Genomic DNA, 13,036 nt, shown 5'->3' with positions numbered 1-13,036 from the left:
GGCAGAGTTCATCAACAGTTAAACAATCCAGCAAATCAGGGGTTAAGGCAAGCAGCATAGTCAAACAGGCAGAGTTCATCAACAGTTAAGCAGTCCAGCAATTTAGGGGTTAAGGCAAGCAAAGTAGTCAAACAGGCAGGGTTCAGCAACAGTGAATCAATACAGCAATTCAGCATAAGAATACATCACCCAGGAGCACAAGAAGAAAAACCTATACTTGGGCACAGGTTAGAGACTGAGGTCTTTACATAGGGAAGACAGGGCGGTGGTGAAGATGTCATCACTGTGCTGCAGTTACACTGCCACATCCCCAGCAACAGGAGGAGTTCCTGTGTCTGTGGCAATGGCCACAGCAGAGCAAAGAGCAGCGTGACAAAAGGGTTCTCATAAACATCCTTCATTTTAAAGAAAAACACGGAAAAGATCCAAATAGCCTATCATTTATAGGAATTAGAAAATTAAATACTCATTGTAGAGGATCTTATAGGGGAAATGAATTGTCGAAACTAGAGATGAAATGGATCTTTGAGCTTAATACAATGATATTGTTTAGTTTGAATACAGATTTCGAATTATGTCACTATTTAAATTAAATGCATAAAATGCAATGCTTCAATTTTATAATGTTATGATGAATTGTTTTTTATTATGATGTTTTTTTTTCCTTGATAAGAGTATCAGATATATATTTGTAAATTTGCAGTTATGCAAACCATGCACTTAAAGGATTTTATAAATGCCCCCTTTAGACAAATACCATCTTTAAATATCCAGGTAATATGAACTGGTTTGATTGACATGGAGCTATAAATAGGGTGCAAGGAACTGCTATCATCAAGCCACGGGGGCATGGAGAAACGTATGTCGAGACATTATGCAACTGGTATACGTCATAGTGAAGGGCGGTCTGGTATCTTTAAGGACTTTGGCTATTACACAGATACACTGTTTCAATCTGTTGCCATCCTGCTCACAGACTAAGTGAAATTTGTAAATTATAACATTTTTGCACTGAAGCCCTAAATGACTGCGTTATCCAGGTTGCATTTCTTAATTTTGATACATTTTTAAAAAAATGTAATAAATTATTTTTTGGAAGCTGTTTCTAAATCACTCTGTGTGACTTCACCTGGCAGCCAAAGATCAGGTCTGCATTCTTAGTGGAGTTTATGATTAGCTCCCATAAAGTGTGAATAATATTCCAAACATTTCTAGCATCTAAGTTGGTGTTATACAATATCACACTATTTCTATGTTTTCTTTTCTTCTTAGATTTTAAAGAACACGCACCAAAATAGCTGATTCTGACATCTTTGTTCTCCAGACTGCAGTTTTACCTGAGCTGATGAAAGCTCAGGTTTATGTGAGTAGTCATTTGACACGTATATATTATAATTAAAGGGACATTATACACTCATTTTTTCTTTGCATAAATGTTTTGTAGATGATCTATTTATATAGCTCATAAAGGTTTTTTTTTTTTTAAAAAAATGTATAGTTTTGCTTATTTTTTAACCCCTTAATGACCACAGAACTTTTCCATTTTCTGTCCGTTTGGGACCAAGGCTATTTTTACATTTTTTGCGGTGTTTGTGTTTAGCTGTAATTTTCTTCTTACTCATTTACTGTACCCACACATATTATATACCGTTTTTCTCGCCTTTAAATGGACTTTCTAAAGATACCATTATTTTCATCATATCTTATAATTATAAAACACACTTTTTCTAACTTTGACCCCCAAAATCTTACATATCTACAACCACCAAAAAACACCCATGCTAAATAGTTTCTAAATTTTGTCCTGAGTTTAGAAATACCCAATGTTTACATGTTCTTTGCTTTTTTTGCAAGTTATAGGGCCATAAATACAAATAGCACTTTGCTATTTCCAAACCATTTTTTTCCAAAATTAGCGCTTGTTACATTAGAACACTAATATCTTTCAGGAATCCCTGAATATCCCTTGACATGTATATATTTTTTTTTTAGTAGACATCCCAAAGTATTGATCTAGGCCAATTTTGGTATATTTCATACCACCATTTCACCGCCAAATGCGATCAAATACAAAAAATCGTTCACTTTTTCACAAATTTTTTCACAAACTTTCGGTTTCTCACTGAAATTATTTACAAACAACTTATGTAATTATGGCATAAATGGTTGTAAATTCTTCTCTGGGATCCCCTTTGTGCAGAAATAGCAGACATATATGGCTTTGGCGTTGCTTTTTGGTAATTAGAAGGCCGCTAAATGCCACTGTGCACCACAAGTCTATTATGCCCAGCAGTTAAGGGGTTATTTAGGGAGCTTTTAGGGAGCTTGTAGGGTTAATTTTAGCTTTAGTGTAGTGTAGTAGACAACCCCAAGTATTGATCTAGGCACATTTTGATATATTTCATGCCACCATTTCACCGCCAAATGCGATCAAATTAAAAAAAAACGTTAAATTTTTCACAATTTTAGGTTTCTCACTGAAATCATTTGCAAACAGCTTGTGCAATTATGGCACTAATGGTTGTAAATCCTTCTCTGGGATCCCCTTTGTTCAGAAATAGCAGCCATATATGGCTTTGGCATTGCTTTTTGGTAATTAGAAGGCCGCTAAATGCCGCTGCTCACCACACGTGTATTATGCCCAGCAGTGCAGGGGTTAATTAGGGAGCTTGTAGGGAGCTTGAATGGTTAATTTTAGCTTTAGTGTAGTGTAGTAGACAACCCAAAGTATTGATCTAGGCCCATTTTGGTATATTTCATGCCACCATTTTACCGCCAAATGCGATCAAATTAAAAAAAAAAAAAGTTAAATTTTTCACAATTTTAGGTTTCTCACTGAAATAATTTACAAACAGCTTGTGCAATTATGGCACAAATGGTTGTAAATGCTTGTCTGGGATCCCCTTTGTTCAGAAATAGCAGACATATATGACTTTGGCGTTGCTTTCTGGTACTTAGAAGGCCGCTAAATCCTGCTGCGCCTCACACGTGTATTATGGCTAGCAGTGAAGGGGTTAATTAGGGAGTTTGTAGGGAGCTTGCGGGGTTAACTTTAGCTTTAGTGTAGAGATCAGCCTCCCACCTGACACATCCCACCCCCTGATCCCTCCCAAACAGCATATTTACATATGTTACTGTGTAGGATCCCCCCCTTAGCCCCCAACCTCCCTGTTCCCCCCCCAAAACTGCTCTCTAACCCTCCCCTCTGCCTTATTGGGGGCCATCTTGGGTACTGGCAGCTGCTTTTTTTTTATTTGTTTTTTTTTTTTTTTCTGTAGTGTAGTTTCCCCCCCACTCAGACAAACCCCCACCACCTTGCTGATCTTTTTTTTTTTTTTACTTTTTAGACAGTTTTTTAAAAAATTTTAGTAAAGCATTTTCTGTAGTGTAGCAGTTCCCACCCGCTCCCTCCCCGTGCACGCGCCCGCCCCCGCCGTCCCGTGCACGCGCGCGCATCCGTGCGCACCCCCGGTCACCCCCGCCCATGATCCCACCCCCCTCCACATCACTAGGGCCATCGATGGCCGCCACCCGCCTCCCGGTCCGGCTCCCACCCACCAACGCAGTAAGCCACCGATCTCCGGTGCAGAGAGGGCCACAGAGTGGCTCTCTCTGCACTGGATGGCTTAAAAAGGTTATTGCAGGATGCCTCCATATCGAGGCATCACTGCAATAACCGGAAAGCAGCTGGAAGTGAGCAGGATCGCTTCCAGCTGCTTTCCACACCGAGGACGTGCAGGGTACGTCCTCAGGCGTTAACTGTCTTTTTTTTGAGGACGTACCCTGCACGTCCTCAGTCGTTAAGGGGTTAATAACATTGCTCTGATTTTCAGACTCCTAACCAAGCCCCAAAGTTTTATGTGAATACTGTCAGCTACCTTCTCCAGCTTGCTCCTGCTTGTGTAAATGGTCTTTTCATATGCAAAAGAAGGGGGAGGGGGGGAGTGTCTTATTTCCCACTTGCAGTGGGCTTTTCAGCTACCTTTTCAACGGAGCTAAACTGAGAGCTTCTAAGTAAGTTTTTAAACCATTTTATACTGGATTTTTATATCAGTATCTGTGCATCTTATTATTTATATTAGTGTATATTACATGCAGTTATATGAAAATGAGTGTATACTGTCCCTTTAAAGTGAAAGTAAATCCTAGCATTTTGGCGCCGGATTTACTGCACGACTATTGGCTAAGAGGTTAAAACGTCACCTCTTAGCCAATTTTTTTTTTTTTGCCGTGGGCTCCTGTACAAGGTAAAAACAGCGATCGATTGAATCAAATAAAGGAGCTTTTTACATGAAGTACCTTATACTTCATGAATGAAAGTCCCCTTTATTTGTTTCAATTGTAAATCCTAGCGTTTATAAAACGCTAGGATTTACTTTCACTTTAAAGTTTGTTTAACAATTTCACACTCTTTGTGCCTATTCTCTTTTTCTTTTGAAGAATTGGGGTTCAGATACTTTGTATGGGACACTATAATATTTTCGGCAGCCGGAGTCCGGTTGCTGAAATTGAGTTATAATGTGCCATTGGAAGCAGTCGGTGAACGATATTGCTTCCATCAAGTTTTTATATAGTGTTATAATTTTTAGATTGTAAGTTTAGGATTTACTCATTTAGGGGCCTATCTATCAAGCTCCGCCAGAAACAGCAGTTATGAATCAGCGGTCACAAAGACCGCTGCTCCATAACCCTGTCCGCTTGCTCTGAGCAGGCGGACAGACATTGCCGGAATTCAACCCGATCGAGTACGATCAGGTTGATTAACATCTCCCTGCTGGCCGCAACTCTGCAGGGGACGGCGTTGCACCAGCAGCTTTTGTGACCTGTTGGTGCAATGCTGAATACGGAGAGCGTATTGCTCTCCGTATTCAGCGAGGTCTGGCGAACCTGATCTGCACTGTCGGATCAGGTCCGCCAGACTTTGTTAAATGGAGGCCTAAGTGTCTTAGCCAATTGTCAAATAGTTTGACATATAACCAATGCACATGTATCTATCATATGTTGCCTAGCCTTGTAATATGTTAGGAACTGTCATGATCCAGCCTAGAATTGAACCTGGGACCTGTCTCTATTTCTGTTGCTGTTCTTCCCCAGCCTGTTGTTTAACCACTTTGACACAAGATGGTTTGATCACAGACTAGGGATATTTGGTTTTCTGATTGCTGCAACTTTGGTTCTCTGGCTCCACCTGCTTACCAGCTGAAACAAATCATATAATCAGCGGTCTGCTATATCTGGGAGGTTTGCTTTCAGTTCTGGGCCTTGACATTGAGTGTTACACTCTGACAGAGCCTCTGGTCCTGATTCTTGTGTGAATACAGATTTGTAGGATTTCCTGGTGCCTGATTTCTGCTTCATTTTGAGACTACTCTTTTGGATGTTCCCTTGGCACTGTGTTTCGTTTTTGGACTCATTTCCTGGCAATTGATCTTGGCTAAATCTCTGATATTTCCTAAGGACTGCCTCAGGTACTTTTGCTTGCTTGTTACCTGTTACTACAGAGTTCCAGTCTGCAGTCTATGCAAGTATCCTGCCTGCTAGTACAAAGTTACCAGTCTACAGCCTATGCAAGTATCCTGCCTGTTATTACAAAGAGCTGCATTCCTGTCTGTTACTACAGTATTCCAGTCTACAGCATATGCAAGTATCCTGCCTGTTATTACAAATATCTGCATTCCTGTCTGTTACTACAGAGTTCCAGTCTACAGCATATGCAAGTATCCTGCCTGTTATTATAAGTTACCTGATTACAGCATCTCTTCATATCCTGTATGTTACTATCAAGTTTTGGTCTACAGTATATCTACGTATCCTGCCTGTTATTGCCAAGTCTTGTCTACAGTTTATTTACATTTTTGCCTACTAAATACTGTCTAAACCAAGTTACTTTGTAATCTTGTCTAGACAGAGACTTTGGCCTCTATGTATGAAGCCATCTACTTTCCTGCATTCGCCGGCCCAATACGCTCGCCTAGGCTCGCGTAACATCGCCGCCGCGGACCTGAATACATTCGCAAAAGTTATCAAGAAAGCTGTCAAGAAGCCGCGCACCAAGAACGGAGCGATGAGCAGTGGACTGTTGTTTACTGACAGTCATCGATCTCCTGCTCATCGGCTTCTTCGCAGCTTTCTTGCTAGCCTGTCACTAAGCACCCACACTATACTATACTGTTTTACCCCCTAAATCGCTGCTCCCGGAGCCCCCCACAACTAAATAAACTTGTTAACCCCTAAACCGCCGCTCCTGGACCCCGCCGCAACTCTTAAAAATATATTAAACCCTAAAACGCCGCTCCCGGACCCCGCCGCAACTATAATAAATATATTAACCCCTAAACTGCCGCTCCCGGACCACGCCGCCACCTACATTATACTTATTAACCCCTAATCTGCCGCCCCCTATACCGCCGCCACCTACATAAAGTTATTAACCCCTATCCTGCGGATCCCGGACCCCGCCGCAACTAAATTAAATGTTTAACCCCTAAACCGCCGCTCCTGGACCCTGCCACAACTAAATTAAATGTTTAACCCCTAAACCGCCGCCCCCGGACCCCGCCGCCACCTATATTAAACTTATTACCCCTAAACCTAAGTCTAACACTAACACTAACACCCCCTAACTTTAATATTTTTTTAATAAATCTAAATAAAAATTACTATTATTAACTAAATTATTCCTATTTAAAAATAAATACTTACCTATAAAAAAAACCTAAGATAGCTACAATATAACTAATAATTATATTGTAGCTATTTTAGGGTCTATTTTTATTTTACAGGCAAGTTTGTATTTATTTTAACTAGGTAGAATAGTTATTAAACTAGTTAATAAATAGTTATAGTTAAATAGTTAATAGCTAAAATAAATACAAAATTACCTGTAAAATAAATCCTAACCTAAGTTACAATTAAACCTAACACTATACTATCATTAGATTAATTAAATAAATTAACTACAATTACCTAAAATTAAATTCAATTAAATAAACTAAACTATAGTACAAAAAAACAGACACTAAATTACAGAAAATAAAAAAAGAATTACAAGAAATTTAAACTAATTACACCTAATCTAAGCCCCCTAATAAAATAATAAAGCCCCCCTAAATAAAAAAATGTCCTACCCTATTCTAAATTACAAAGTAATCAGCTCTTTTACCAGCCCTTAAAAGGGCTTTTTGCGGGGCATTGCCCCAAAGTAATCAGCTCTTTTACCTTTTAAAAAAAAATACAACCCCATCCAACATTAAAACCCACCACCCACATACCCCTACTCTAACCCACCCAAACCCCCTTAAAAAACCTAACACTAACCCCCTGAAGATCACCCTACCTTGAGCCGTCTTCACCCAGCCGGGCCAAATTCTTCATCCAAGCGGGGCAAGAAGAGGTCCTCCATCCGGCCAAAGTCTTCATCCAAGCGGGGCAGAAGAGGTCCTCCATCCGGTAGAAGTCTTCATCCAAGCAGGGCATAAGAGGTCCTCCATCCGGTAGAAGTCTTCATCTAAGCGGCTTCTTCTATCTTCATCCAACCACGGCTCCATCTTGCAGACCTCCGATGCGGAACATCCTGCTGGCCTGACGACTACCCGATGAATGAAGTTTCCTTTAAGGGACGTCATCCAAGATGGTGTTGCTCGAATTCCAATTGGCTGATAGGATTCTATCAGCCAATCGGAATTAAGGTAGGAAAAATCCGATTGGCTGATTCAATCAGCCAATCGGATTGACCTTGCATTCTATTGGCTGTTCCAATCAGCCAATAAAATGAGAGGTCAATCCGATTGGCCGATTGGATCAGCCAATCGGATTGAGCTTCAATCCGATTGGCTGATTGAATCAGCCAATCAGATTTTTCCTAACTTAATTCCGATTGGCTGATAGAATCCTAAAAGCCAATCGGAAATTCGAGGGAGGCCATCTTGGATGACGTCCCTTAAAGGAACCTTCATTCGTCGGGTAGTCATCGGGCCAGCAGGATGTTTCACGTCGGAGGTCTGCAAGATGGAGCCACGGTTGGATGAAGATAGAAGACGCCGCTTGGATGAAGACTTTGGCCCGATGGAGGACCTCTTCTGCCCCGCTTGGATGAAGACTTCAGCTGGAAGGAGGACCTCTTCTTGCCCCGCTTGGATGAAGAATTCGGCCCGGCTGGGTGAAGACGTCTCAAGGTAGGGTGATCTTCAGGGGGTTAGTGTTAGGTTTTTTTTAAGGGGGGTTTGGGTGGGTTAGAGTAGGGGTAAGTGGGTGGTGGGTTTTAATGTTGGGGGGGGTTGTATTTTTTTTTACAGGTAAAAGAGCTGATTACTTTGTAATTTAGAATAGGGTAGGGCATTTTTTTTTGGGGGGGGGCTTTATTATTTTATTAGGGGGCTAAGATTAGGTGTAATTAGTTTAAACTTCTTGTAATTCTTTTTTTATTTTCTGTAATTTAGTGTTTTTTTTTACTATAGTTTAGTTTATTTAATTGAATTTAATTTTAGGTAATTGTAGTTAATTTATTTAATTAATTTAATGATAGTGTAGTGTTAGGTTTAATTGTAACTTAGGTTAGGATTTATTTTACAGGTAATTTTGTATTTATTTTAGCTAGGTAGCTATTAAATAGTTATTAACTATTTAATAACTATTCTACCTAGTTAAAAAAATACAAACTTGCCTGTAAAATAAAAATAAACCCTAAAATAGCTACAATATAATTATTAGTTATATTGTAGCTATCTTAGGGTTTATTTTATAGGCAAGTATTTATTTTTAAATAGGAATAATATAGTTAATAATAGTAATTTTTATTTAGATTTATTAAAAAAATATTAAAGTTAGGGGGTGTTAGTGTTAGACTTAGGTTTAGGGGTTAATAAGTTTAATATAGGTGGCTGCGGGGTCCGGGAGTGGCGGTTTAGGGGTTAAACATTTAATTTAGTTGCGGGGGGGGTCCAGGAGCAGCAGTTTAGGGGTTAAACATTTCATTTATTTGCGGCGGGATCCGGGATCCGCAGGATAGGGGTTAATAACTTTATGTAGGTGGCGGCAGTATAGGGGGTGGCAGATTAGGGGTTAATAAGTATAATGTAGGTGGCGGCGGGGTCTGGGAGCGGCAGTTTAGGGGTTAATATATTTATTATAGTTGCAGCGGGGTCCGGGAGCGGCGGTTTAGGGGTTAGTAAGCTTATTTAGTTGTGATGGGGTCCGGGAGCGGTGGTGTAGGGGTTAATAATAATAATAATAATAATGTAGGTGGAGGCGGTGTAGGGGGGACAGATTAGGGGTGTTTGGACTCGGGGTACATGTTAGGGTGTTAGGTGCAGACATTCCCATAGGAATCAATGGGATATCGGGCAGCAGCGAACATGAGCTCTCGCTGCTGTCAGACTCCCATTGATTCCTATCTTGCGTTTAGCATATCTGGAGTGACCTAAGAATCGATCTGTGTCGGACTGAGACCGGCGGATCGTAGCTTACGTCACTAGATTCTACTTTTGCCGGTCTGTAGGGCTTGATAACTACAGCGAATCAGCCTCGCCACAAATATGCTGCGGAATTCCAGCGTATTTGCGGTTGACGGCTTGATAACTAGAGGCCTTTGCCTTGTATCTAGTTTGCATCTCTCTGCATTGCTAATTCACCTATCAATAAAACCTTCACCTTTATTTTCTAAAACCCTTGTACCAGTTTCATTATGCCAAAAAGGAAAGACTCATGCAGACAAAGCACTACTTTAACCCCAGAACCTGACACCTCTACATAACAGCTCCCAACACCTAAACCTGCTCCCTTGCAGAGTATGACAGGAACAAGAAACGAGTGTGCCATATCCAAGTGCAATATAGTGTAATGTAAACAGGATCGTAATATGCTTGGATACTCTGACAGCTGTCATAGCTGGCTCCGGCCCCGCACATGTATCCTGGCGAATTAAGGAGCGTTTTCTGAGATGACATCATGGCGTTACGGAGTTGGCAGGGTTGCAGATGGTGGCAGTGGGATTGGCTAAGCATTTTAACGATTAAGATTTGTATATGTATATAATTGGTGTTAGGAGGTGGTTGTTTTTGTATCTGAGGATCGTCATGATATTTTAAACACTGAATTAAAGGAAGGCTACTTTTTATGAGAAATTGAGTGCTGTCTTACCTTAGGAATATTATGGCTTTTTGTTAGCACATATTGGCTGCTCCAACAGACATGAGGAGTGCATACCTTACCGAAGGTGTATATATATATATATATATATAAATATATATATATATATATATATATATATATATATATATATATATATATATATATATATATATATATACACACACACAATATATCTACATTTTCTTCTAAGTGAAGAACAAAGGTATTTAAAGTATTCTTAGTGGACATCTTAAGTGCACAATCAAATGCCAGAAGAGGCTTTTGTATCATGCCCCATAGAAGTCTAGGAGAAAAGGGAGCCGGACTGTCCAACCTCCAGATGTTAGTGCACCTGAGTCTTTTGTTCCCACAAACCTTTTAATTTAAACTTGCAATACTAGTTCAAGAATAGGAGCACAATTGATTTTACTTTATCAGTGTTAGCACTCACTAGGACTAATATTTGTGCGCTCCACTTGTAATCCAGCCCTTTATATTACAATCTAAAAGTGTTTAATCTTCCTTTAGTTAAACAATATAATTAACAATTTGATTGCAAATCTTTCCATTAACCAAGAAAAAAATATATTCAGAACTCACAGTGAAGTCCTGCGTCTCAGTAAAAAAAGCACAAGTCTTACTGCCACAGTGGCAAAATTAATCTGTTTTAAAATTGTACCCTAAATCAACATGAATGAGAACATGTTCCTTCACCTCTTCTGCTGCAAGGTCGTAGCCATCTGGGTTCATTGAAGGTAGAAGATGAATTCGTGTTGTATTAATTATCTTCTGGATTCGCTCATTTCCAAGAAGATATTCAGAACATAAATACTGTGCAAGATAAATGAGCAATTCTTTGCCTACAACTTCATTTCCGTGCATGTTGCCGATGTACCTGACTTCTGGCTTGACTGTTAAAAAAAAAAAAAAAAAAAAAAAAACAATCAAAGGCTATGTATATGGAAAAAGAGAGGGGATTTAAAGTTTTTAAATAAGCAAAGCAGAAGTAATTATATCAGTGGTATAGTTTTTGTGCTGTCCTAGGCACTAGCAAATTTGGTGTCTCCTGACCTCCATCTCCGTTTGTTACTATTAGCCTCTTATATTTCTCATAATCAGAGGCTATTGAGGAGTCACATTTCCCCAATAGACAAAGAGGGATTATTATGATAAAATCAGAGCTGGATTGGCCCATCGGGATACCGGGACTTTTAATTTTTTTCTTCAAGGCTGCTCCACTCCTGCCAAGGTCAAGGACTGTTCCTAATGAGGGTATGGGGTCCTGTTCCAGTGGAAAGATGGCCCTAGTCAAGGTAGGGGGGCTGGGGCCGGGGGTGGCATGCGGGGCTGTATAGGGGCTGTATAGGCTGTAATGCAAGCTTTATAGCCTCACCGCAAAACTTGTAATGGCAGTGCTATGGAAATCCCACACAAAAACGTCATTTTTTTTTAGTGCGGAATGGATGTTGCGTTACAGGCTAAAAGGCTTGCGGTACAGCTATACCGACAAGACTTGTAATGGCTGTGTTGCTGTTTTAACGCTGAAATGGCAATTTTTTCAGCGTTAAAACACAAACGCAAAACTCGTAATCTAGGTGATAGAAAATAATGTACTTTTTATTATTACAATATATATCTATATACCTGGTACATAAATACATATGTGCACACATCTATAAACACACACACATATATATATATATATATATATATATACGTAGTTGGACATGTATGTGCTTGTATGACCTCATATCTTTAAACTCTAATAACTTTTTATTGCAACTTTTTTTAAATAATTTTCATCAGACAATTTTATTATGAGTGTAACTGTACTTTTTAATGTTTTTTGTGACACTTTTTATTGGAGCGTAATCAGATCTTTAAGTGCATGATAACTGGCGTTAAATTAAATTCAGCTTGAGCGAACGTGTTTACTTTCAATGCATGATACACCCGACATGTGCAAACACCCATGACTTAACAGTTAGTGCGGTACTCGTAATCTGGCCCTAAGTATATTAAATGAAAATAAAGACAATTGACACTTACGCAGTTCATGCTTTCCAGGATTAGTTGAAAACTCTATAACAAAGAGGTCTTTGCCTTCAAAACTACGTCCAATGCTGTAAGTCTTGGAGATGTGAGAACATTTGGCCGCAGTTTTCTTCAAAGTACTAACCATCTGTGCGTAGCTATGGTGAGTAAACTGGATGAATGTGCTTGGCATTGCAGGAAATACTTCTTCTGATGTTATTTCTACATTGACTATAAAACAAAATCCAAATAGTAAAATTACTGTATGTTTCACATACTGTATGTCTGGAGACAACCTGAGACAGAAAACATTAATAATTGTATGATACACAAATAAAATACATTGTAAAAGCACATTAAAATGTAAGGGAGCTATTTATTTTAGCCATTGAGTCTTAGAAGTTTTTCAACAAAGGATTTTAATAGTTTCACACTGTATAATAATCAATCTGGCATTACTTAGAAAAAAGCAGCAGAAGGCCATAGATGAACTCATTCATATCCACACAAACCCCATCCACCAAACACATCCATACCATATAGAAATAAAGAAAAAACAAAAAATACAAAATGAATATAACAGAAAAACACCCCCAGGGTGTCCCCAGGGAGTGAAGGACAGCAGCACCTGTCACACAACCTGTCAAAAATCTTATGACAATGTAGTTTCAAGAGAACACAAGATAATTCTCATCATTGGAAGAGAAATGAATGTATTGAAAGAGTTAATGCAACATAGTCATCACATTTGAATCCGGATACTTTGTGAGCTTCCGTGAATGCTTTTGGACCTCAGCAAACAACATGGTATAATGGTTGTACTGAGAGTATGTTTGAATCCTTTTCCTATTAAGAAGAGCGATATGCACTGCTG

At 39.3% G+C, this 13,036-nt stretch overlaps 1 protein-coding gene across 2 annotated transcripts in view; it reads right to left on the bottom strand.

The window, feature by feature from the left end:
• Positions 1–13,036, bottom strand: part of CPZ (carboxypeptidase Z) — a 283,985-nt gene that overhangs the window by 224,025 nt on the left and 46,924 nt on the right. For both annotated transcript variants that reach the window (XM_053704179.1, XM_053704180.1), the window contains exons 4-5: positions 12,178–12,393; positions 10,843–11,039 (exon numbers count right to left, since the gene is read on the bottom strand). In XM_053704179.1, the coding sequence (XP_053560154.1) occupies positions 10,843–11,039; positions 12,178–12,393 (413 nt within the window). The remainder of the gene's footprint in view (positions 1–10,842; positions 11,040–12,177; positions 12,394–13,036) is intronic.

Source organism: Bombina bombina, chromosome 2 (genome assembly GCF_027579735.1).
Source record: "Bombina bombina isolate aBomBom1 chromosome 2, aBomBom1.pri, whole genome shotgun sequence".
NCBI classification, from domain to species: domain Eukaryota; kingdom Metazoa; phylum Chordata; class Amphibia; order Anura; family Bombinatoridae; genus Bombina; species Bombina bombina.
Note: the sequence above shows the minus strand (reverse complement) of the source record. Positions and strands in the feature narration are given on the sequence as shown.